The sequence below is a fragment of the Protopterus annectens genome, chromosome 7.part0, assembly GCF_019279795.1.
Source record: "Protopterus annectens isolate FY-2018-M chromosome 7.part0, PAN1.0, whole genome shotgun sequence".
In the NCBI taxonomy this organism is placed as follows: Eukaryota; Metazoa; Chordata; order Ceratodontiformes; family Protopteridae; genus Protopterus; species Protopterus annectens.
This window is the reverse complement of record NC_056739.1, coordinates 711,658,789-711,685,755: the sequence shown is the minus strand read 5'-3', so window position 1 is coordinate 711,685,755 and position 26,967 is coordinate 711,658,789. Positions and strand designations below refer to the sequence as shown.

General features: G+C 43.1%; 1 protein-coding gene across 1 annotated transcript in view; it reads left to right on the top strand.

Moving 5' to 3' along the window:
- Positions 1 to 26,967, top strand: part of LOC122806647 (paired amphipathic helix protein Sin3a-like) — a 1,669,103-nt gene that overhangs the window by 1,324,927 nt on the left and 317,209 nt on the right. The window contains exon 17 of the mRNA XM_044077237.1: positions 9,572 to 9,741. Within this exon, the coding sequence (XP_043933172.1) occupies positions 9,572 to 9,741 (170 nt within the window). The remainder of the gene's footprint in view (positions 1 to 9,571; positions 9,742 to 26,967) is intronic.

Genomic DNA, 26,967 nt, shown 5'->3' with positions numbered 1-26,967 from the left:
TTTGGGCTGCCGGCACCCTGGTACCTAGTCCAGCACCTATTTTTTTGCTGGCGCCGTCCATGTCCATGGCTCCGACAGCTGTCAGTCCTCTCGGAACTCCTCACCTGGAGGCGGTCACCTCAGGGAGGGGTGTGACCCCAGTTCTGAGGTTGTCCTTCTCTGTTCCGGGCTCCCATCCCTCCTCAGATGGGCCTGCTTTCCAGGTGATGGGGACGGTCCTTGCCTCCACAGGCTTGCAGCCAGCACCAATGGTATCGACACCAGAACCCCCCCTCTAGCATGCAGCTGTCCCAACCCCCTACTTCAGGATCCCGGGCATGGGAGCTCAAGACCTCCCTTTGAAGGGAACCCTTTCTCTGGAGTCCTCCTCAGAAGATCCCACTGGGGAGCCACCCGAGAAGAAACAGTGCAAGAGGAAGCACCTTGATTCCCTTGAGGAATCTATCACTGAGGACACTGATTGCGATGAGGGCGAAGGGTCCCCACGTTCTCCCCCAGACAATGTCTCATTTGGAGACATTCTCAAAATCCTCAAGCAGAGGGGAGACTGGAAGTCTTCTAACCCTTCAGGAGAATCAGTTGTTCTTGCAGGCCTTCTATGCCTGGCCATCTACTTCCTGGGTGTGACCCCACCTGCAGATGAGCTTGTTAAGCTGATTGTGCAGCGTGCCTGGAAGGGCCCGGACAATGTAGAAACTGTTTCCTGGAGGCCAGACAAAATTTTATCCACCCCTGAAGACCAGCCCAACTGGTCCAAACAGCTGATGGTTGGTTCCGTGGTTGTGACGGCGGCCACCAAGAGGGAACTGGCAAAAGAAAGTTCTACTGTCCATCCTCTGAACAGGGAGTCTCGGGCCATGGACAGACTGGGGAAGCAGACCTATGTTTCAGCGACCTTTGCCATTCGGTTGCTGAACTATCTGGCACACTTCACTCGCCTCCAAAGAGACCTAATTTCTGAAATTTCTGCCTCTTTGGCGGAGGTACTGCCTGATAAGGTGCGTGACACTGTCGCCTCGCAGCTAGCTACACTAGAATCAATCTCAAACTCCTCAATGCGTTTGATATCTCACACCACTGAGGGGGCAGCTCGAGCTGCCGCATCAGGCATTGTCCTGAGACGTCATGCTTGGATACATTTGTGTGATTTTGCAGACCCCTTAAATCTTCCTTAGTCAACCTGCCTGTCAACGAATCTGCACTTTTTGGTGCTAAAGTACAAGACACACTAGCACGAAGTGAGAAAGATGAAAAGACCTTGTCTGCTGTGGGCAGACGTCCCCCCCCCCCATAGCTCCTACTCCAGGAACCAGAGGGGAGGGAAATTGTGGTTGAAGAAGTCCCAGGGATCGTTTCATGACACTCATGGTGAGCAGTTCCCCCCAGGGCAGTGGGGGGAATCAACCGTCAGCTGTTTGGACCAGTTGGGCTGGTCTTCAGGGGTGGATACAATTTTGTCCAGCCTCCAGGAGACAGGATTGGGACATAGACCTTTTCTCTGTGCCTATTCAAATGATCCTACAGTACCTGACTACTCTTCTACATGCAGGAGCCTCAGCATCGACAATTACTGTGCGTTTAGCAGCTAAAGCAAATTTTCATAATGGATTTGAAAATTCTTCTTTTATGTCACACCGTCTGGAAGATGTCCTTTTTGGGGTAGAGGGGATCTGCTTAACCAGAGCGCTAGAGATTCCTTCTCAGGCTGACCCTACCAGATCTCCTGAGCAACAGCCCGATTGCTTTCCTTTGGAAGCATTCGGGGATCATTTTTCCCTGCACCTACCAACCTGGCAACTTATTACTACCGATATTTGGGTGCAGAGAATAATATCCAGAGGCTATCCTATCCCATTCGATTTAACTCCCAGACCTGTCAAACGAATCCCCGATGTGCCACCCAATCAGAGGGAGGTAGCAGCCTTAGAAATAGAAAAGCTGCTAAGAAAGAGTCATCCAACCAGTCCCGCCAGACCAGAGAAGATCTGGGTTTTACTCTAGGTTCTTTTTAGTGCCAAAAAAGACAGGGGACTGGAGACCAATCCTGGATCTCAGCCTATTGAACAAATTTATGAAACCTCAAAAATTCCGGATGGTCACGGTGCAGTCCATTCTCCCCTTTCTAGGGAAGGACAACTGGATGTGCTCTATAGATCTTCAGGACGCGTGTTACCACATAAAGATAGATCAGCACTCCGAGAGATTTCTCCACTTCCGGCTGGGAGCCAATCACTACCAGTTCAGGGTACTGCCATTCGGTCTCTCAACAGCCCCCCCAAGTGTTCACCAAATGTATGGCAGTTGTAGTAGCTCATCTTCGACTACAAGGATTCCAGGTGTTTCCGTATCTAGACAATTGGCTTCTTACCGCCTTGACCAGGAATCTTCTAACCCGCAGCCTCTCTTACACTCAAGGCCTCACTGTCCGCTTGGGGATTATGATCAACAAAGTAAAATCTCAAATGTTCCCAACAAAAACACTGGAATTCATTGGAGTGGTCTTTGACACAACAAACCTGTCAAACTTCCCTCCCTTCTTACAGGCTTTTGAAAATAAGACACCAAATCCAAGCCCTCCTTCCACACACCTTTGTTTCAGCACGCCTTGTACTGCAACTCTTAGACTCTATGGCAGCTGCCTTTACCCCATAGTACCACTGGTGAGGTTGCACATGAGAATATTACAGTGGATCCTTTCTTCATAGTGGTCAATCTTAACCCACCCTCTCGACCACATAATACGCCTTACAAACCTTTGCAAGAAAGAAATGCTATGATGGATGAAGCCAGAATCAAATCTTTGGTGTCGACCATTCTGTCTCCCCCAGCCCAGGGCCACGGTGACCACGGACACTTCCCTGTTAGGGTGGGGGGGCATTTCCAGGGAAAAATGGTCCAAGGCACCTGGTCCCCCATGGAGGCCAATTTGCACAATAGTGTCCTGGAATTGAGGACAGTTCTCTTAGCGTTGCAAGCAGTCCATATATCTGTCCCTTCCTGGACCATGGCAATTCAGTCGTACAACATGCCAGTCGTCTGGTATATAAACAAACAAGGCGGAACCAAGTCTTACCTCCTGTGTCGGGAAGCCATGAGGATTTGGCACTGAGTGATAGCTTCCAACTGCTTTCTTATAGCAAAGCACATTCCCAGGAGTTCCAACCTCATTGCGGACAATCTGAGCAGGAACATCCTGATGCCTCACGAGTGGTCCCTCAATCCTGTAATACTGGATCGGATCTTCCGCCTCTGGGGCAGGCCTTGCTGTGATCTTTTTTCTTCCCCTCTAAACAACAAATGCAGAAGATACTTTGCCTTGATCCCCCCTCAGGGGGAATCACCAAGGGATGCTGTAAGGCACGATTGGCTCCCGGGTCTACTGTATATTTCCCCCATTTCCCCTCATCCCGAAATTCCTCCAGAAAGCTCAAAGGTTGGGAAGCAAAGTGATCCTCATTGGCCCTTATTGGCCACATCAAGTCTGGCTTCCTTTCCTATGGCCTCATCTGATTCACAGCCCGTGGATCCTGGATCAATCTCAAGGTCTGCTATCTCACCCTCAGGGACTGATTCACCTCAATCTCCACATCCTCAAGGTCACAACTTGGTTCCTCCACTTCCGATGATTGCCAGGCTGCCTGATATCTCATCTCCCGTCCGTGAGATTCTTCTGGCTTCACACAAACCTTCCACCAGAAAACTTTATTCTAGTAAATGGACTAGGTTCTGTACGTGGGCCAAAGATTGGGACATAGACACTTTCTCTGTGCCTATTCAAATGATCCTACAATACCTGACTACTCTTCTACATGCAGGAGCCTCAGCATCAACAATTACTGTGCATTTAGCAGCCATCGCAAATTTTCATAATAGATTTGATAATTCTTCTATTATGTCACACCGTCTGTGCAAAACCTTTTTAAAACGAGAATTACACGTTAAACCTCCTGTCAGGCCCCACCCATAGAACCCTGGGACTTGACTTTGGTACTTCAGTCGTTAGCAAGCCCCCCTTTCAAGCCTTCTGATTCATGTGCTATAAAATTTTTATCATGGAAGACTCTGCTTCTAGTAGCACTTACCTCAGCAAGAAGAGTATCTGAGTTGCAGGCCTTGAGTGTCAAGAGACCTTACTTGAGCTTCCACAGGGTAGAGTATCCCTTACATACAGAACCAAGTGATATTGCCAACATCCTGGCAGATAGTTTCAGTGCTAGCTTTACCCCCCCCTCTCACCCCCTAGAGGGCCCATCTCTATACCGGAAGAATGCAAAGTTCCTGCAATCACAGCTGCACAGGTAAAAAAAAACACTTTCCAAAGCCAAGAACACAGCATCCATGGGACCTGACAATATCCCAGGCTGCGTTCTACACGAACTACAGAACAAACTGGCACCCTACCTAAGTACCATGTTCAATCATAGCCTCACCTCAGGCTTTGTGCCCACTGAATTGGCACACCACGACGGTTATCCCACTCCACAAAGGGGGAGCCATGATGGACATCGGGAACTACCGCCCCATTAGCCTGACGAGCCTGGTCTGCAAGGCCATGGAACGTATCATCATGGAACTCATAAAGAAAGACATTGGTAATCTCCAAACTCTGGACCCTACCCAGTTCGGATTTGTAAAAGGCAGATCATGTCTCGTAAACCTGATTGACTTCTTTGAAGCAGTCACCAAAGCCATAGATGAGGATAAGGTGGTTCACAGTTTATCTAGATCTCGCCAAGGCTTTTGACACTATCTCCCACTCTGGAATTATAGATAAGCTCACTAAACTAGGTATAAATCCCTATGTCACAAGATGGGTTGCCAACTGGCTCACGGACAGAACCCACACTGTGAAAGTAGCAGACTTCAAATCCAACTTAAGACCAGTGACAAGTGGAGTACCACAGGGTTCAGTCCTGGGTCCTCTCCTGTTAGCCTGTACTTCAGAGAAGTAGATGCCAAACACAGAAGGTCTTTGGCTAACAAAGTTTGTAGATGACTGCAAACTAGGAGCCATAATCGAAACTCCTAACGATGTGGACATACTAAAAAAGGGCCTCACTGAGACAGATGCCTGGTGTCAAAGCCATAGCCTGAAGCTCAATGCCAAAAAGTGTATTGTTATCCCCTTTGGTAAAAACTCTGTACCCATGAACTACCACATAGCTGGTAGTCTACTTAACGCCAAAAATGTGATGAGACCTTGGGACACAGGTGGACAGTAGTCTCTCCTCTGATAATCACATTGCCACAGTGGTCAAGAAATCCTTCTACGTGGCTCACCTCATCACAAAAGGTTTCTCATCCAGAAAAAAAGAGGTCATTGTTCCCCTCTACTAATCACTAATTAGACCCATTATAGAGTACAACACCCCTTTTGGTATGTACCTCACAAGATACCTACAGCAACTGGAAAGGCCACAGAAATTCCTCACAAAGAGGATTACTGGCCTCAAACAGATGCCTTATGCAGACAGTCTCAAAAAACTCCAGCTTTACTCCGTCGCATATGGCCTACTCGGAGGCGATCTCTGCCTAACATACAAAGCTATGTCAAACCCAGAGCTGTTGGACATGCTCCACTTAAAGAATTCCCAAGCCCTCCGGCTACACGCTCTAGGGACCCTAAAACTTGTCACCACAATAAACAGAACATGTTGGAGGGATAGATTCCTGTCCCAGAGAGTTCCCATACTCTGGAACAGACCACCTATCTGTGTCAAACAGAACTCTTCATTAGCACTCTTCAAGAAAAATCTTGATGATTGGATGGGAAATAGGAAATTCACCCCAAAGAGGGGCACAGGAAAGTAATTTTCTTGGGTGGCAAAAGCCAGGGTACATTTTTGGCTAGGCTTATATAGGCCCTAGAGCCAATAGCCTAGTACCTACCTATGAACCTTCGTATTGACCCTTCAATCTTGCCCGGTCATTTCTGGATTTTTAATTAACCAATCTATTGACCTTCCAGTTTTCTTCCCTCAGCATTCAAACAGAGGTGAGTATCTTTTGCGCACTCTTGATGTTCATAGGCAACTTCGTCTTTATCTGGACAGGACTAAATCTTTCAGGAAAACAGATCACTTGTTTGTGGCCTTTGCGGGACCCAGATTGGGTAAACCTGTCTTTAAAGTGATTCTATCCTCCTGGCTTAGAAACGTCATTATCTTCATCTATCATCAGAATAAACTATCCTTACCTTCCAGAATAAAGGCTCATTCTGCTAGATCGATGGCTACTTTTGTGGCTTTTCATTACAGAGCCTCTATGGATGATATCTGTGCAGCAGCCACTTGGGCATGACCTCATACCTTTATCACCCATTGCAAATTGGATTTGGCCTCCAAGGGACGAGCATCTTTTGGTTCTATGGTGCTCAGGAATATCCCTCCTTAGGGCCACCCAGGACTCTCCAGTAACTGGGGACTCTGTCCTATCAGTAAGGAATGAAGATCTACAACATCAGATAAAGAAGTTATGTCTTACCATAACGTTCCATCTGTGTTGTAGAACTTTATTCATTCATTACTTCCTGCCCTCCTTTCCCCTGCCTGGACTCCTGATGGACTTTAGGAACTCCTTGTTAAGGTATTTGCTCAGAGAGAGCCTCCTATTGTCTCTCTTTCTGTCTCTATAATAATAGGGGCGGGCAAACTCGATCTGAAGAGACTATGATAGGGGCATTATGGGTAGGTCTTAGCTGAGAGTTTTTGGCTGGCTTGAGCTTGGAAACGGCTGTGTCGGTTCCGAGGACAGAACCGAAGTCCTATCAGTAATGAACAAATAAATATCTACAACACAGATGGAAAGTTATGGTAAGACATAACTTCTTTTTCACCACCTTGGGACTTAAATTTGGTATTACAGAAAATTATACAGTCTCCTTTTGAACCAGTGGCTACCTGTCAACTCAAATTTCTCTCTTAGAAAACCATGTTCTTGGTAGCCATCACATCTGCAAGAAGAATATCTGAGATTCAGGCCTTATCATCCTACCAACTTATACGTGGTTGTCCACCAAGAGGGTCACCTTACATACTAATCCATCATTCTTACCAAAGATAGTTTCAGAGAACACTCAACCAAATCTGTTGATCTACCAGTTTTCTTCCCAAACTTCACAAGTAAAGTTGAATATTTGTTGCATTTGATCGATGTTCATAGACAGCTACATTTTTACCTTCATAGAACAAAGGACATAAGTAAAGAAAGTCAATTATTTGTTTCCTTTTCAGAGACTAGATTGGGTCCTCCAGTGCCCAAGATGACTCTAGCTAAATGGATTACAGACTGCATATCTTTTATTTACAAGAGAAAAAATTTAGAGCTGCCAAAATCTGTACGAGGTCACTCCACTCGAGCAGTGTCCACCTCTTCAGTTTTTCAATCTAGATCATCCATGGAGAAGATTTGCGCAGCAATCTTCATTACTCATAAGCTGGATTTGATCTCTAGGGGTAGGACCTCCTTTGCTTCAATGCTTCTGAAGAATATCCTTCCATAAGGCCACCCAGGAAAAAGGTAGCTAGGGTCTCTGTCCCCTATGTTAGGATAAAATAAAAATTGACAATATCAGACAAAATAGTTTTTACTAACCAGAACAATTCCATGTGGTGTCCATTTTCATTTTTTCCTCAACAACCCACTACCACCCCCACCCCTTCCTTGTTTTTTAGATGAGCGAGTTGACCTAAATTGGGTATTTCAAAAGCTGGAAATGGTCTTACCCTTATCCAGGGTGATTCTCTGTCCTGTTATTTTCTATTGTTACCAGCAAAGAAGATCTGAGGTGATTGTGAGACAGGTGTTATGGGTAGAATATGGAGCTCAAGAACTTTTTGGCTGCCATGAGCTATTGCAGTCGCCGAGTTGGATCTGAGGGATTGGATCCAAAGCCATATGTGAGGAAAACATGAAAATGGACAACACAGATGGAACATTATGGTTTGTATGTAACTATATTTTCACTCATGCCCATACACAGGGTGTTGTCAGTTTTACAAATGATATAAATCTCATGGCATCTAATTTTGAAGCATCACTGACATCATTCATCCTTTGCTGCTGCCTGATAAGTGTTATTGATAAAATAATCAGTGTCTTGGGAAGATTGAGTTAAGTCGTGCTTGTTACTAGTGTTGCAGCAGTGGCGGTGGTCCCATTTATTCTAATCTGAAATGGTTATCTGAATGTTTTTTCTTTTCTTACAAAAATATTTAGAAAAGTCTGATACTATGTTTTTTTCTACCCTGCCATAACCGCTTTATGCTGTTAGACGTACAACAGTTTATAGCGTCTTCTCTTGAAGGAACCTATGGAGCATGCTGTGCACAGTGTTACCTACCTTGATTCACTTTATATATTCTATCTATAGGATTGGAGGCATTGGCAAGTGGTGAGGAACAACAGATGATCCTGCAAAAATATAGAAGATTATGATGGGGGTCCCCATTCATAACCACCTTATGTGTGTGATAAATGGATGCCAAGAAATTCGCCTCAAGAAAGAACCTCCAGAAGAAAATCTTGGCATTAATGTTGAAAAGCACACAGATGTTTTGATCTGTAAAATAAAATCATAATTCTTTGAGGTGCATGAAGCTTTATTAATTTCATGTTCTAGCATTGCAGAAAAAAAGTGTGGAAACACAAAGTGCTTTACTGATTTTGAAAGCATTTGAGAACCAGTAAAATACTAAATGTCATCAAAAGGAGACAGACATTAACTGAAGAACAAAAAGCTTTGAAAGCTGTTGGACACTACATTCTGCCATACTGTTTGTAAGTTTGGTATTGTGAAGTGTCTAACAGCTTTCAAAGGTGTTTTACCTTCTATTCACTGTTAATCCTCCAGAGTGAGACTTGATTTTAACAGCAGTTGGAGGTGCTTAACAGTAGCTTGTTTAAGCAACTTTTTGACATCAGAATGGTGCTTAACACACTTGTCTTTTTCCCATTTTTGGAGTGTAATTATGACTTTCCAAGCACTACAATAAAATTTGGTCCTGGTCTTTCAAACGTAACCAACTTTTCCGAAATGTTCTTCTATTTTCCACTCTGCTGGTTGTTTAATTATTATGTAGTGTTCCTTTGTCACCATTGTGCTTGTTTTGATCTTGTCAGGTGCTCAGTTTTATGTCAAAATTTTCCTGTGTGGTTTACAGTTCATAATATTTTTTGTTGTAACATTTCCTTCTAGAGTACACTGCATATTTATAATATTGTCTGGTTTGACCACCATACATTCCAAGTCCTGTTGGTGCATGTAAAATTCAAACAGTGTGTGTGTAAAATAAATGCAGAACCAGGCTTATCAGAGTCAGGGTTAAATTATAGCTGTTTCTATAGAACAGTACAGTCAGTTATTGAATAAAGTAATTGCTTCTCAGTTGGCCTCTGAAGCAAGTCTTACACACCAAATAATCCCAGAAAAGGGTGATACTACAGGTAAGTTCTTCATTACTGTGGCTTTATCTCTATGGTTATATAAGTGTATATGTTGTACTGATTCAGTCATGTCTTATTTTAATGTCACTCCAAAAAAGTAACCATTGGTACTTTTATTTATTCATAGTGGACATCGATGTAGAAGACTATTATCCAGCCTTCCTGGATATGGTTCGGAACCTTCTAGATGGTAACATGGAGCCAGCTCAGTATGAAGATTCATTAAGAGAGATGTTTACAATCCGTGCTTATGTAGCATTTACAATGGATAAACTTGTGCAAAGCATCGTTAGACAGGTATTTTCTTAAAACAGGTGTTCATACTAAGAACAGGAAATGTAACCTATTTTGCATTACTTTTTTATTTTAGTTATGTTAAGAAAGTGTTTACTGCTTTTACTGCACTGACTGTCTTTTCAGTTATTTCACTAGTGAATTTAGGTCAGTTTAGCAAAATAAGCAGTGACTTAATGTGGCACATTTTAAAAAAAGTGCAATTTTGTGAAGAAATGTCTCTTTTAGACTAGCCATGCAGTTCTTATAAGTTATAGTCTGCCATAAAATGTGTGCATTTGGTTACTTACACCTACCAGGGGATTATCAGTACATTTATAGTATCAAGAGGAAGCATTTTTAGAGTAATTATTATCAGCAGCATAACACATTTACATCCATCTTTCCATTTTCTTTGCATGTTTTATCCATTTCCGAGCTGCAGGGAGATGGAATCCATTGTGGGTAGCAGCAGGCGTAAGGCAGGATCCAATCTTAGATGAGATGGCAGTTCATCATGGGACAGAGATACATATAGGCACAGCACATTTTGCTAGGGACAGTTTGGTGCATCGTCAGTTCACTTTACCCACTCATCTTTGGGATGTGGGAGGAATCAAAGGACATGGGGAAAAACTTGTATAAACAAGGTGAGGTTATACATACACCACACAGACATCACAGTTGGCATCCAAACTAAAGAACGCAGCTCTGTAAAGTACCAATGATAAAATTTCCTCACTTTTCTGCACCCATCATTACAAGTTTGAAGATGACAAAAGTTTCATGTGATGGAGCTTTAGCAAGTGGTGTATGTTTTCTTTTCACAGAATGAATCTTTAGCAGGTGGAATTTGGTCTAGTATTTGAAATTTGTGCCATGCCCTTTTTGGTTGGTTATATCATTAACATGTTCCTGCAGTTACAAATAATCTCCTCTCTTTCTGTCCTGGTTGCCTGACAGTACATTCACAGGCTACTCTGCTGAACCTTGCATAGATCATCCTTCAGCGTTCTGGCCATTATCATGACCCTCATTTATAGTTTTTCCCTAAATTTGTATTTGATCATTTTCCCTCAAGGGCTTCAGAAATGGATATGATGGTTAAGCACAATGTCTGACTAATTGTGTGAAAGCTGATTTTGGACACTTGCCCAGAAAGTGCATTTATCAAAAATGGTCATCTTTCCTCCAAGCTGCAGTAACTTGTGAGTCATGTGAAGAAGTTACCAAGCGTTGCTTTCTGCATATAGTTATCAAGTGTTGCTTTCTGCATATAATACTGTATTTCAGGTGGCGGTGTCTCTAACAGAAAGTATTACTTGCAAATCCAGTGTGAGCAGTTATACACATTTTTCTGCACAAAATGGCACTCGCACAAATTGTGTTTGCTGAGGTGCACTAGAACACAAAAGCATTATTTTCTTGTCCCTGTTACCTCCCTTTTGCAGTTATTCCAGCATTTTATTGAACTTTGATGCTGCTGCTGTCTTGCAGTGCTCCTGGTGGTGCAATGATTATTACACCAAGTCAATTTCCTTTCTCATTGTCTGAAGCTGAGTCATCCCCCACCCTTCTAACTTGTATTCTACCACAGCATTAGCATTTTTGATATTTCTGGATTAAGGCAGAGCTTCCATCTTTCTAGTGTTGCAGCTAGCCTCAGATGGTCTCATTTTATATTCTTTAACCGGCCTTCCAATATGTATTTATTTATCCCCATTCTGTATTAAACACTTGTATTGCATTCTCACATTTTAAACAATGACATAGATATACATACAGAAATAGAAATGAAAACAAACCATATTAACATTTTCATGCATTATGCATCCTGAACCAGTCATTTATCGAGGTCCATTTTCCATTTAAGAATGCATTTCACATTTAATGTCCATTTAAACCAGGATAATATCCACCATTTTAATTTAACTGCTGCTTGTATTTCTTCTCCCACAGTTTATTGTAATTACATCCTCTTCCATATACATGTAATAACTCTAGTACAAAAAAAGTTATTAAATTCAGCCACACAGTTATTTACGTTTGGCTTTAACACTTATTTTATATTAATAGCAGGTACATGTTCTTTAATATGATCTTGTAGTGTCTTAGTCATCTTACCCACATAAAATAACTGCAACTAAGGCAAATAGCCACTCAGACTAAAAAAAAAAATAGAACTACAATCCACTCCAAAATCCAAAGCATATACTCTCTGTGTTTGTTCTTAATTTAAAATTAGTCCTTTGTTACTATATGTACTAAACTTACTAGAGAATAGTTTTCCAGTGCACAGAATTGGTCATGGCTTACTAATGCCGTATAAATGGCCCCTCAGCCTGACAGTAGCTCAGAGGTATTCAGTCACTTGGGAAAGACTTGCTATGACCTACTTGCACACCCTACTAATGTCAAGTGCAGCAATCTAATTTGCCTGATCCCTCTTCTGAAGGTACATCCCAGGAATGCTTTCTTCCACAAGCGACACCCTCAAATTATTTATACATTTCACCCATCTTCCCTTATTCCAAAGTTCATACAGAAAGCCAGGTGGAGAAAATCAAAAGTTATTCTTATAGCCCCATTCTGCTGTTGCCAAGTGTGATTTTGTTAGGTTTGGTCTCATCTTTTGGAGAAACCTCTGTCTGAGGCCCTTCTGGCTAACTCAACCAACATACTTTCCACTGGATCATCACTTTGTTCAGCTAAGAGCATGATTATTCCAGTGCCAGTAATTGTGAATGACTCTTCGTACCTTACTTCCTTGGGCTGACCACTTTGATGTCCATCCATATCATTGTTGTAGTATTCATGACCAAAGGGATCTCCTGCCAAGGATAAAATGTCTGGCCAGTGTACCAAAACCTTTAGTATTTATAGGTATCGTACATCAAACGTATGCTCCCCGTGCAAAGAGTAGGGCATAAAGGTGACATACAGATGCACACACTAAGAACTTCTATGACGCCAGTCCGATCACCATCATTGAACGTAAGTCTGAATGCCCTAATGCTGTGCTGGTTACCAAACCACTTTTCAGATTAAGTGCCCCATTGAGGTTTCTTGTTATCTTTCTTTTTTATTTAGTGCTGTTGGGTTCATGTCATCAGTGCGGGAGGCAGATTCCCCTTAAAGACTGTCATGATCAGTGTTTTTTCTGTTTGGGTGTATCCCATGACCATTTACAGTGTTCTGCCTGCCAGGCTTTTGTCCTGAAGACCCTACATAGTCATCTCTCCTCTTTATCTATTTACCTCGAAAACCAGTGTCTTAAGCTGTTGGCTCAAGGTACTATGGTGTAATCTTCCCATCAAGAGGGTCAGCCATCTGCCAAGAAAAAGACCAAAAAACTTAGGTTTGATACAGCTGCTGTCCAGCCTCTCCAGGATGTGTCTCAAGGCTAGTGAAAGTCCAGAGGCTCATCCGGCAGCTGCCACAGATTCCTCTGCTGCGACATCATTGGAGGCCAGCATGAATCTGACTTCTCACACATCCTCTGAGGCTTTAAACACGTCTACTGCCAACATTGAGGGGGAACCTTACGCAGATCTTAGGGAGGAGATTCCTACTGCACTTGTAGCCAGGAGTCTGACCCTCCAAGGGTGTTTCATGTGGACATCCTGCAGAAAAAGAAACAGAAAAAAGCACATTTCCCATGTAGTTAAGGATCCCCGGTGTGAATGACAGGATTTTACTCAGGGGGGGGGGGGGGTTATTCAGTGCTTTAATGACTTTAAAGCCTCCTGAAGGGCTGTCTGTGCCTGCCTCTCCCTGGTCTTCTACTCCTATTAAAAGACCCAGGAAACTAGATTCTTCAGATGAAGATCTAGATTCTGGGGACGAGTCCCTGCCTTATTCTTCTCAAATTCCTTCCCCCTTGGACTATGGTTCAGAGGAAGAGGATTTTTAGTTCAGATTCCCCTTTAGAGAAACTCTCCTTTGGGGATACTGTCACCTGCATGATGGAGTTTTTTTTTTTTTTGAGTGGGATTGTTCTCAAGTCTCTGACATTCAGAAAAGATACTATGAGCTCCTCCAGATGGAGTATCCTAAGCCATCAGCTGCTTTCCCAGTTCTGACTGTCCTTATGGTTATCTTTTCAGCAGCTTCTGTGGCCCTTGATTCTCAGCCCCCTGCACCCATAAACCATATAGATTTTACAAGGTGTCTAATGAGTATACATTTCTTTAAAAATGCCCTTCTGCTGACCCTTCTGTAGTGTCTGTCCAAGCTGTTGTCCTCTAAAAAGTTGTTCCCTTCAGATATGGATAGCAAGGCTATGGAGAGGCTGGGGAAAAAGGTTTACACTGCTCCACTTTATCCTTTCAGACCATCAACTACCAGACTCGTATGACCAGGTATGTTTTGGCCTTCCTTTCCCAAGTTTCCAAAGTGGTTTCTGACCATCCTAACTCTGAGGGGAGGACTTCTGTCTTTTCTCTGTTGGGCTGTACCTCTCAAGTTACTCACCACTCTGTCAAATGCAGCTACGGTGCAGCTGATGCCTCTTCCTTTGCTGCTGCTTTTGGTTCAGTAATGAGGCATTATTCCTTTCTTTGCTTGATGACATTAAGGACAAACTGTTGGATCCTCATTTGGATAATAAAATTCTTTTGATAGTGCTGCTGCTTCTCAGCTTTTCATGTCTCTACAGGATAAGGGTAAAGTCTTGCAGGAGTTGAAACATATATTTGTTTCTCCTATTCCCAAGTTTCAGAAGAATTACCCCTCTAAGTTTACTTTTGTTCATAGGCAGCCTTGCCTTCCATGTAAAGTGAAAAAGGGTTCTAGACGTGTGCCTCCATCTAAGTCTACTCTGACCCCTTCCTCTCAGAAGTCTGCTTTGCAGGATAAGCCAGGTTACATTTTTCAGTTGGCTTCCCCTTCCCTCAGCCAGGTTCCCGTATACCTCTGTCATTCCCTGTCTCTTCCACATTGGTTAAGGATCACAACAGATTCCTGGGTTCTATCCATTATCTGTCAGATATATTTCATGGTTTGGAAATCTCTTCCTCCATTTTTGGACATTACTCAGCTTCCTCAAGAACAGCTTCCTCTTTTCCCAGAGTTGCTTCATTATCTTTTAGTCCAAGGCACCATTCAGACTGTGCCTCCTTCCCTGGTAAAGAGGGGTTTCTGTTCCAAAATGTTTTTGGTGCCCAGGAAGGAGGGCATTTGGAGACCAATTCTGGATGTTTCCTAGCTCAGTATCTTTCTCAAGATTCTTTCCTTTTGGAGGTTGTCTCTTCAAATATTATTTCCCCGTCTTCTACCCCAACCTTTTCTGGTCTCTCTGAATCTCAATGATACTTATCTTCATATTCCCATCTGTCTCCTTTTCAGGAAATGTTTACGTTTCTCTGTGTTTTCCTTGCATTTTCAGTTTTCTGCTTTGCCCTTTGGCCTCTATACCTCCCCAAAGGTATTCACTAAGTGCCTTGCTCTTGTCATTGGCTTTTGCAAGATGAAAGGAGTTCAGATCTTTTCCTATCCGGACAATTTGCTTATTCAAAATTCCTTCCCCAATGCTCTGCTTCAGGATCTCAAACTTACCATTTCTTTCATGTAGAGTCTGGGGTTCACCATACACTTTTAGAAATCAGCTGTAACGCCTCGTCAGGATCATATTTTCCTTGGTTGCAGGATTTGGACCATCCCCATGCTGGCATCTCTGTCTGCCCCTCAAGGTCCTGTCTCTCTCTGCCTTCTTCCAGTCTCTTCTCCCCCTGGCTTCAGTAGTAGCCAGGGAATTTCCCAGGGTTTTCCGGTTCATGCCTTCCACCATTCCCATGCTACCTCTGGCCAGGCTCCACATGAGAAAGGTTCAGTAGTACCTCAAGTCAGTGTGACTTCAACATTGCCACCTCCCGGACTTCCTGCTACCCTTTCTTCCCTGTCTCAAGCTTGAGCTTCAGTGGTGGATTCACCTTCTTTCTCTCAACCCAGGGCTTCCTTTCCAAGCTTCAGTCCTGACTCGAGAACTCTTTACAAATGCCTCAGACAGGGGATGGGAGACCTCCTTCAGCTGTCTCAAGGTTCAGGGTCTCTGACCTCTTCATCAGAAGTCTGACCACATCAGTATAAAGGATGTTAGGGCTCTGCTTCTAGCTCTTCAGGCTTTTCATTCACTCTTTCATTCCAGGCCCCTTAAAATTTTCATAGACAGTGCCACAGTAATGTGTTATGTGAGCAGATAAGGGGGAACGCGGTCCTGTCTTCTTTGCAGACTACCTCTTCAGGTGTGGGATCTAGCTGTCCAGTGTTAAGAGACTCTTCAGGCAGTTTACATTCAATAAGAGCACAATCTAGTGCAGACTGTTTGAGGAGGTCCAGCATACAGGCTCACAGATGGATGCTTCACAGAGATGTGTTCCTGGACATTGCCCATTGGTGGGGTATTCCTCAGGTAGACCTCCACTCTGAACAGACAACTTCCTCTGTTAGGTTCCAGAGTCCCAAGTCCCCCTGGCTTGGAAAGTGGATGCCCTGTTTTTTTCTTGGAAAGGGATGTTTCTGTATGTCTTCCTGTCTTACCACAAGTCTTGCACAAGATCAGGCAAGACTCCCAAGGTTTTGCTAGTGACTCCCTTTTGCCCCTTCTTTTTTACTTGGCCAGGGGTAATCACCACAAGTTACCTCACAGGGTGGATCTTCTCACACAAGACAAGGGGTCTCTTATGTATCCTTACATGTCCATTCTTCAACTGACACTGTGGGTAATAGGGTTTTGATCCATTTCAGGCACCTCTTTTTTAAGGATGTGCTTCGATTTTTGCAGAAGGCTAGGAAACCTACTACTAGGAAGTCATATTTGTCCAAATAGAAAAGATTTTCTGTCTGGTGCCTCTCTCGGCATCAATAATCCCTTAACTGTGGAGGTTTCTCTGGTTCTCTTGTTTGTGTGATCTGCTTCATGCTGTGTTAGCATATTCTTCAGTTAAGGCTCACCTGTCAGCAATTTCTACTTGTCTGCCTTTACATCCTTCTCTGGCCGCTAGATTTGAGGTTAAGCAGTTTCTTAAAGGCATCCGTCCATTTCACCTTCGTGGGGCCTCAGTTTTGTTCTTGAAAAATTGATTCGGGCACCTTTTGAGCCTGGTTCTTCAGCTTCCTAACAACATTGTACTTGGAAGTCTGTTCTTGGCTTTCACTTCAGCCAAGACTATCTCTGAATATCAGACTCATGGCCATTCCTCTTTTCCTAGTTTTCCAAAGAGACAGAATGACTGTTTGTACTAATCCTCCTCTTATGCCCAAGATGGTTAATGACATTTGTCTTAATCAGTCCCATTCACCTTTTTTCCCTTCTCTGTAGTTGGACAAAACTAAAGATGTCCTTCCATTTCACTTTTGCAGTATTCATTACAATAGGGATCCCTTGCCAAGGGCAGCCTGACATCTGCCTACTATGCCAAAGCCTTTAGCTTGCTTTATGGTGCACTGTACATCACAGACATGCTTCTCTTGTAGCATAGTGCATAAAAATGTCTGGATGTACCATCATCAGAACTTCTTTTCCACCAGTCCAAATGCCATCTTTTGATCATCAGTCTGAATGCCCGTTCTGTTGCTGGTTCACCAAGCCACTGCAGATAAGTGCCCTGTTGGGGTTTATTGTATCATATCTTATCTTTTTGTTTATTGTTGCTTGTGGAGTTTCATGTCATCCAGGAAGGGTAAATGCCAGTGTGGGAGTCAGATTCCCCATAAAGACCGTCACAAGCAGTGCTTGTTTTGCCTCGATGCGTCCCGCAACCATACATTCTTTTCAGTCTGTCAGGCCTTTGTTTCCAAGACCCTCTGTAGTAGGCTTTCTTCTTTGGCTTTGTATCTGGAGAGCCAATGTCGTAAGCTCTTAGCTAAAGACACAATGGAAGAAACTTCCCACTTTGAGAGAGAGCCATCCATGAAGAAGAAGGCCAAGAAATCTAGGCCGGATTTTTCTGCTGTTCAGCCTCCACTGGACGTCTTTTCCATAGCGAGTGAAAGCCTGGAGGTTTGCCTGGCTCCATCGTTGGATTCTTTGGCCACAAACAGTTTAGAGGGCAGCAGGGATCTGACATTAGGTACGTCCATGGAGGCCTTGCAGGCTTCCGCATTTGACATTCAGGGGGAACCGCTGATTATTATTTCTGAGGGGCCTAGAAGTGTTCTTCAAATTTTGACCAGAAACGTCCCTACTAATAATGCCATCTGAGTTCAGAGCTTTTTACATTTTATAAGGTGAATGTCCCCTTAAAGAAAAATCAGAAAACTAAGCACATTACTCCAGTTCCTAAAGACCCACAAAGTGAATGAAAAAATTTAACTCTGGGATTGTTTAATGCTTTGATGGCTTTAAAACATGCTCATGGAGTTTCTGTTCCAGCTCTTCCTTGGTCCTCTACTCCCCTTAAAGACCAAGGGAACAGGATTCCTTGGAGGAGGAGGAGGCAGATTCAGATGAGGAATCCCTTGCTTACTCCTGTCAGATTCCTTCTCCTTTAGATTATGAGTCTGAGGAAAAGGAATCTACTAGTTGTGATACTCCTTTTGAGGAAATTTCTTTTGGGGACACAATTTCTGAATCTCTAGAATGATGACGTTTTTTAAATGGAATTGTGGTCAGGTTTCTGAAGTACAGAAAATGTATTGTGACCTGCAGATGGATTCTCCCAGATCTTCTGCTGTCCCTCCTGTTTCAACTGCCTTGTTGGATGCATTTTCTAATGCTTCTAAGGCTCCTGACTCCCAGCCTCCTGCCCCAAGAAACTTGATAGGTTTTATAGAGTGCCTGAGGACTGTAAATTTCTTTACAAGTACTCTTCTGCGGACCCCTCGGTGGTGTCTGTGGCTTCTGATGAGCCATCTCAGTTGCTACCTTCTCCTGCATTATTGCCTTCTGAATAAGATGGCAGAGCCACGTAAAAAAGAGAAAAAGATTTATACCTCTGCTACTTTGGCTTTTAAGGCTGTCTTATCAGACCCATATGTCCAGGTACATGTTGGCTGTTCTTTCACAGGTCTGTCAGGTGATTTCTGATCTTCCCGACTCTGAAGGGAAGACTTATGCTCTTTTCCTATTAGGGACTTCCTCACAGGTGGCTTATCATGCCAGAACATGTAGTTATGATGCAGCACATGCTTCCTGTAAGGCTGCTGCTTTTGGGTCTGTGATGACGAGATGGTCTTGGCTTCAGCTTCAACTGTTGCCTGATATTAAGGCTAAGTTTTTTTGATGCTCCTCAGGATAATAAACACTTGTTTGATGAAGCTGCTGCTGCTTTATTTAAATTTCTTCAGGATAAGGGCAATGTCTTACAGGAACTTTAACATGTTTTGTTTCTCCTGCTCCTATGTTTCAGAGAAATTACCCCAATATGCCACCCTTTGTTCATAGGCAATCTTGCCCTTTCCCCCAAGGGCAGTAAAGGTGGCAGGCTCCTCCTGCTAAAGCTACTCAGACTTCTGTGCCCCAGAAGTCTCCTTTTCCTGATAAACCAGGTGCTGTCTGACTATCCTATTCTTCCCAGCCACATTCCTCTTTCCCTTTATTTTTCTCTCTCTCTCCCTGTTTGGTTAGATTGTTCAGGACTCCTGGGTTCTGTCCATTATCCACCAACAATATTTCATGGTCTGGAAATCTCTTCCCCCTTTTATGGGAATTCTTTATCCCCCTCAGGAACAGCTGCCCTTCTTTCCAGAGGTGCTTTGGGATCTCTTGACTCAGAGTACTATTCAAAAAGTTCCAGTTTCCCCAAAAGAGAGGGGATTTTACTCCAGAGTGTTCCTCATAACCAGGAAAGAGGGTACTTGGAGACCAATTTTGGACCTTTCTCATCTAAATACATTTCTGAAGGTTCCCTCTTTTCGATCGTTGTCCCTTCAGACTTTGTTCCCTCTTTTACTTCCTCAGGCTTTTATGGTGCCTCTGGATCTCAAGGATGCTTATCTCTATATCCCAATTCATCCCCCTTTTAGGAAGTTTTTATATTTCTCTGGTACTTCATGGCATTTTCAGTTCTCTGCTTTGCTGTTTGGCCTTTCAACTGCCTCAAGGGTATTCACCAAATGCCTCGGTCCTGTGATTGCTTTTTGCAGGTTACAGGGGATCCAAGTCTTTCCTTAAACGACCTCCTGTTTCATGCATCTTCTCCGGAGACTTTAATGCAAAAATCTCCATTTTGCCACTTCCCTTCTGCAAAGCCTGGGGTTCACTATAAATTTCAAAAAGTCATTTCTGATTCCTTCTCAGGATCATGTTTTTCCTGGGGTGCAGGATCCAGTCTGTGCCTGTGCTGTCATCCCTTCCTCCTCCCAAAGCTCTAACTCTCATTTCCTTTTTTCAATCACTTTTTTCTTTGGCTTCACTAACAGCCAGGGAATTTCTGAGAGTTCTGGGGTTCATGGCCTCCACTGTTCCTATGCTTCCTCTGGCCAAACTCCATATGAGAAAGTTTCATTGGTTTCTGAAGTCAGTTTGGCTCCGACTTGCTCATCCCCTCGAATTTGTAGTTCCTCTTCTGCCTTGTCTCAAGAAGAAACTTCAGTGGTGGATTCAGCAGTTGACTCTCAGTTCAGGGCTCCCTTTTCATCCACAGACGCTTCAGATGTGGGATGGGGAGCAGCATGTAGCTCCCTTAAATGCAAGGGTTCTGGGGTGCCTTATCAACAGGAAGAACACATCAGTGTCGAAGAAATGAGAGCTGTTCTGCTGGCTGCTCAGATTTTTCATCCTCTCTTCTCCCCATAACCTTTCCAGGTGTTTGTAGACAATGCCACATTGATGTGGATGAAGTTCTATCTTCTTTGATGGTTGGCACTCCTTGTGTGGGAACTTGCTATTCAGTAACAACTGACTCTTCAGGCAGTTTACATTCCCTCAGGTCAAAACATTGTGGCAGATTCTCGTAGCAGGTCCATAACCCAGTCCCACGAATGGATGCTTCACAGGGATGTGTTTCCGGACAGTGTCCATCAGTGGGGTACTCCTGAAGTAGATCTTTTTGCCTTCCCTCTGAAAGACAACTTCCTCTATTTTGTGCCAGAGTCCCAGGTTCTTTGGTTTGGAAGGAAGATGCCCTATCTTTTTCTTGGAAGGGGATGTTTCTTTATGCCTTTCCTCCCCTTCTTCATTCCAAACTCCTGTTCAAAATTCAACAGGATGTTCCCATAATCATAGGTTCATAGGTTCATAGGTTCATACTAGGCTATCTGCCCGAGGGCATTTACAAGCCTAGCCCATAGTTTTGTGGCTTACGCCACCCCTTTAGTATGGGGAACTATACCCATTATTTTGCTGTGCCTCTGTTGAGCAGTGACACTGAGGTAATCCCTGGGGTATATCTGCGATCTCCCATCCATTGGTCAAGATTTCTCTTGAACAAGGCCAGCGAGGTGCTCTGCCTCACATATACCGGGATTTTATTCCACAGCATAGGGAGTCTTTGGGTGATGAATCTATCCCTCCAGCACGTCCTATTAATAGCCGTGTCGAGGTTTAAGTCTCCGCCCTTGTGGCTCTGACGGATCTAGATTTTTGAGGTGAGGCATATTCATCAAATCTGGGTTTGACATGGCCTTGTATGTTAGGCAAAGGTCACCTCTGAGCACGCGGTACGCGACTGAATAGAGCTGGAGTTCTTTCAGTCGGGCAGCATAGGACAGATGTTTGAGACCCTTTATCCTTTTGGTGAGGAACTTTTGTGGCCTCTCCAGCTGCTGCAAGTGTCGGGTCAGATACATTCCGAATGGGGCATTGTACTCAGTCATTGGTCTGATGAGTGATGAGTATAGGGAGACTATGACCTCCCTTGATCTAGATGAGAATCCCTTCATGATAAGGTGGGCAATGTAGAAGGTCTTCCTAACTACTTTAGCTACATGGGTGTCGAATGACAGACTACTATCTTGATGGTGACTTCCTTTTGGCTGAGACAGCATTAGTTCCCACTTCTTCTGTATTTAGCCAAGGGCAGTCATCAAGTTACTTCACTAGGTGGACCTGCTCACACAAGACAAGGGATCTCTCATCCATCCTCACCTGTCCACTCTTCATCTGACACTATGGGTGATAGGATTTTGATTCCACAAAGACATCTTTTTTTCTGGGGACATGCTTAGGGTCCTGCAGGAGGCCAGGAAACACAATACTAAGAAATCCTATTTATCCATATGGAAGAGATTTTGTGCTTGGTGTCTTTCCCATAATCTGGATCCACTTTCTGTAGATGTTTCTTTGGTTCTTATCTGTCTGAACTGCTCAGTGCTGGGTTGGCTTATTCTTCTTTTAAAGCCCACTTATCAGCTATATCTGTCTGCCTTTACCACCTCCTTTAGCTTCTAAATTTGAAGCCAAACAGTTTCATAAAGGCGTCCTACATATAAGGCCTCCCAGGAAGCCTGTTCCTCCTCCCTGGGATCTTAATTTTGTTTTGGATAAATTGACCTAGGCTCCTTTTGAACCTGCAACTTCAGCTTCCTTGCAGCTTTTCTCTTGGATGACTGCACTTTTGTTAGCCCTTACTTCTGTCAGAGGGATGTCTGAGCTTCAACCCCTTATGTTTTTTCCTCCTTTTTTGTTTTTTTATGAGGACAGGATGTCCCTTCGTACTAATCCTTCTTTTATACCCAAGCTGGTAAATGAGTTGTCCTTTAATGTCTATTCATTTGTCTACTTTTTTTCCTTCTCTGCAATCTGCTGGTTAGAAGGTGCTGCACATACTTGATGTGCATAGACAACTCAGATTTTATTTAGATATGTCCAAGACTTTTCATAAATCTGATCAGGTCTTTTCTTTTCATCCTGGGTCCTGTGGATTGGCTGTGTTCAAGCAGAGTATTTCTTCTTAGATTTCTAAAGGCATTTCTTTTTGCTATTCCTTTCATGGTAATAATCTTCCTTCTTCTGTTAAAGCTCATTCTACTAGAGCTGTGGCTTCTTCGGGTGCTTTTATCAATGGTTTAGATTACAAACTTTATTCTTGAGGCAGCTACCTGGACTACTGGGTATAGATTTACCAAGCACTACAAGTTGGATTGAATTTCCAGGGCTAGAGCTGGTTTTGCTAGGGCCATCCTTCACGGCTTCCTAGAGAGCTCTGATGGTCATTCCTCCTCCCTCTCTTCTTCCTGAGCTTTGGCACTCTTCCTATTGTAATGAATACTACAGCAGTGAAATGGAGGACATAGTACAGTTGTGTAAAATCTTACCATAACAGTAGACGTCCTTCTCTTCACTGTTGCGGTATTCACTCCCTCCGTCCCCTGGTCCAGTTCTCTTCTGGATGTACTGATTACCTCTATACTTCTTGGAGTGGCATTCCTACTAGAGTTCTCAGTTCTGAATGTAGTACGTCTGGACATCACCTTTATGCCCTGTGCTACGAAAGGAGCATACATGTGACATACGGTGTACCTTAAAGCAACCTAAAGACTTTTGGTATAGTGGCTGGATGTTAGGCCGCCGTTGGCAGAGGATCGCTATTGTAATGAATACTGCAAGAAGAGCAGGGAAGGACATCTACCATTATGGTAAAATTTTACACAGCTGTACTTTATTCTCAAAACTGAGCAGGTGTTTTTTTTTTCCTTTCATCCCACGTCTTTGGGTTTAGCTGTTTCTAAACAAACCATCTCTTCCTGGAATTCTAAGGCCATTTCTTTTTGTTCTTTTCATGGAAAATGTATTTCCTCATCAGTAAAGTCTCATTCTGCTAGGGCTGTTGCCTTCCCTAGTGCCTTTTTTCTAGGGGCTGGATACCAGTTCCATCTTTGAGGCTGCTGTTTGGTCTTCTCTTCATACTTTCATTAAGCATTACAAATTGGATATTATTTCCAGGGCCAGCACTGGCTTTGTCTAGGCTATCCTGCATGGGTTTCTGGGGGGGTTCTTCCTTGCCATCCTCCTCCCAGACTTCCTCTTGAGCTTTTCTACTCTCTCTCTGGTTATAAATACTACACCAGTAATATGGAAGGACATACTACAGTTGTGTAAACTATTACCATAGCAGTAGATGTCCTCTTCACTGTTGCAATATTTGCTCCCTCCCTCCTGCCCCCTTTGCTCTAACCTTGTTCCTCCTTGCCCTCTTGGCTGAGGAGCTCTTCCCCTTTTTCTCCTTCTGGATGCATATTTTTTTTTCTTTGTTCCAAGGAAAATTCTGCTTCTCCTGGGGCTTTTGTAGTTGTGTGTGTTGAGTCGCTGCAGTCACACGATGGAGACTCCTTTAGTGGAGTTAGACTATGTACCGGAGAGAGTTAACCTGAAGAGGAGATGGGAAACTCTGATGGACAAGAGAGGTAATCCGTTCCTGTCAATGGAACTGTCCAAAACAGATATGGAGAATAACCATATAAATGCTGACAATGTACAAGATTTTAATGCAAGTCTTAAAGAATTGGAAAATATGTTATATAAACTACAGAGACTAACATGGCAGAGAAGGCACTTTGAAGCATGTTTACACTTCAAATTAGTGCCGAGAGGTATGAGGGTTCTCTGCATGCCTACCTATGGCAACAGCCATCCCGATTTATTAAGAAGGTGGCAGCAGATGAACCTAGAGTTAAGTTATGGGTATATGAAGCTGCTCATAGAATATTTTACCCCCTTGGAAGATGATCTGAAAAACAAAGCCGAAATGCTATATAAAGATATTACAGAGAAATTTAAAGGGGCAATGTTTGAGCAACGGATAGATTCCTTACTCAATCAAACCTCTGCCTATGGAGAGAGGTTGCAACAGATCAAGATGCGCAAGTTGCAACATGACCATTTTGACTTTACTAACAGCCAAGTCTTTGTTTGGCCTAGAAATAGGAGAGACAATGAATCAGTAACATACACCAATCGTAATGTGAGTGATACAAACAGTAGTCAAGTTGGCGTTTCCCCTTTAACTGAGGCAGCTACTACAACGGATGTTCCGATTCCATCCACGGAAGTTCCGTCTCTGTTTATGACAGAGGCAGACAATACGCCACCGCCTAACCAGCTGGCACTTCCGCGCTCAAATGTACAGAATCCAGGGGCTAAACCGAAGATAGCCCAAAGTAACATAGAGCGTTTTTTACCGCTCCCTGTACAACAGCAGCACTTTGCAAGAGGCAGGTCCAACAGCAGAGGGAGAATGAAGAGGAAATACTCGGGAGAACAGCAGTTCCAGAGAGGGAGAGTAAGGAATTGAAGAACTTGACGGTTAATCTTTCAAACTATACATTGACCTCTACTGATGAAGCTTTATTGAACCGTGGTTTAAACTATATTCCAGCCCAGGTGAGTAATCTGCCTGAACTGTTAACTGACTTAAGACTCTTCATACGAAGTTTATCTCTGAAGTTATTTTTTAATCAGCAGAGCAGCCCAGTAGACTCGATAGACAATAACACGAATAACAAACTCAATTTTAGAAAGAAGAGCGTGTTTACACCTGCACCATCACCAGTAGCAGAATGCTTTTTGAAGAGCTGCGAAAATGACTTTTACAGATATTTTTATGATCACAAGCATAGTGCTCCCTTTTTCAATACTTACACCAAAGAATGGGACAGTATTTATTCTTTAAAACATGCATGTGATTTAATTGTGAAGCCTGCAGATAAAGGAGGTGCCATAGTTTTGTTAGATACAGACGTCTATGTTAAGAGCATGTTAGAGTTACTGAATGAAGCAGCCACTTATAAACCCATCACTCATATGGAGTTTGAAAAGGTTGTGTATGAGGTACATCAAGAATTATATGAATATGTGATGTGCAGACAAATTGATTATGAGCTATACCAATATTTTTTTGTTGAGAAACCCAGAATACCCTACATCAAAGGGCTGCCCAAAATACACAAGGGCATTTTTCCACCGCCCATGAGACCCATAGTTGTGGGACAGGGTTGGGCTACAGAGACTTTGTCTGCATACTTAGAAAAAAGATTAAGACCCTTAGTCTCTGAGACTAGTTCTATTCTTAAGGACACTTATGATTTGCTAGAGAACTTTGAAAAATACTCCACAGATTTAGACAGAGCTCATGTGTTTGTGACTCTGGATGTGAAAAATCTTTTTACTTCCATACCGAATGATTTTGGTCTGGAAGCATTGAGGTGTATTATGCACACAAGTAAGAAGTTCAGTAATAATGATGAGATTCTGTTATGCGCCATTATGGAACTCATATTGACGCACAATGTATTTAAGTTCAGAGATCAGCTTTATTTACAGCAGTAGGGGGTTGCCATGGGCACCCCCTGCGCTAACACGTACGCAAACTTGGTCATGCTTCACTGGGAGCGTACCTTCTTGTTTAACAATGATTGGTTTAAGAAGGTCAGTCTATATAAAAGATTTGTGGACGACATACTGTTGTTTTGGCATGGGAGTAATGCTGAACTCCTGTCTTTCGTGGAGTATATGGAATCTACTACAGGATTTCTGAAGTTTACAGTTAGTTCATCCACAGATAGAATAGACTTTCTTGATCTAACCATATACAGAGGACAAGGGAATTTAGAAACTACTGTATATAGGAAAGAGTGTTGGAGGAATAGCTTGTTACAATACAATAGCATGCATCCAAGATTTGTGTTCGATAGTATAGTGAAGAGTCAATTCACTAGAGTTAGAAGATTATGTAAAACAGAGACAGAACTAAATAAACAGAATCAGTTCCTATTAGAATGCTTTGCTGAGAGGGGTTATGATAGAGATAAAACAGAATTAATCAGAGACTCTGTCTTATCTGGCAAGAGAACACAACGAAGTGACACTAGAACACACAGTCATTTGAGTGTTGAAAGGAAGACTTTTGATAACACCAAAGTGAGGTTAAATCTGAGATATACTAGTGACATTAAACATATCAGAAACATCATAAGTAAGAACTGGCATATTCTATTGACGGACCAACGTATCATGAAGTTAGTTGGTCCAACACCCTCCTACATTTATCATAATAGCAAGAACCTTAGGAGATTACTCTGCATAGAACCCAGTCAGACTATTAGACCGAAGACATACAAGGGAGATGCTCTTGGTACATTCCCTTGTCAGAGATGCAATATCTGTAGATACATTACACTGGAGCAGTTGTTCATACATCCTACCCTGTCTTACAGTTTTGAACCACATTTTAAAGCAACATGTGAGGACAGGAATCTAATTTATCTTGCCAATTGTGTAATGTGTAGTGCTTTCTATGTCGGAATGACGACCAGATCATTGAAGGAAAGGGTACAAGAACATGTTAATGAGATCTTGAAGAGCGACATGAAGAA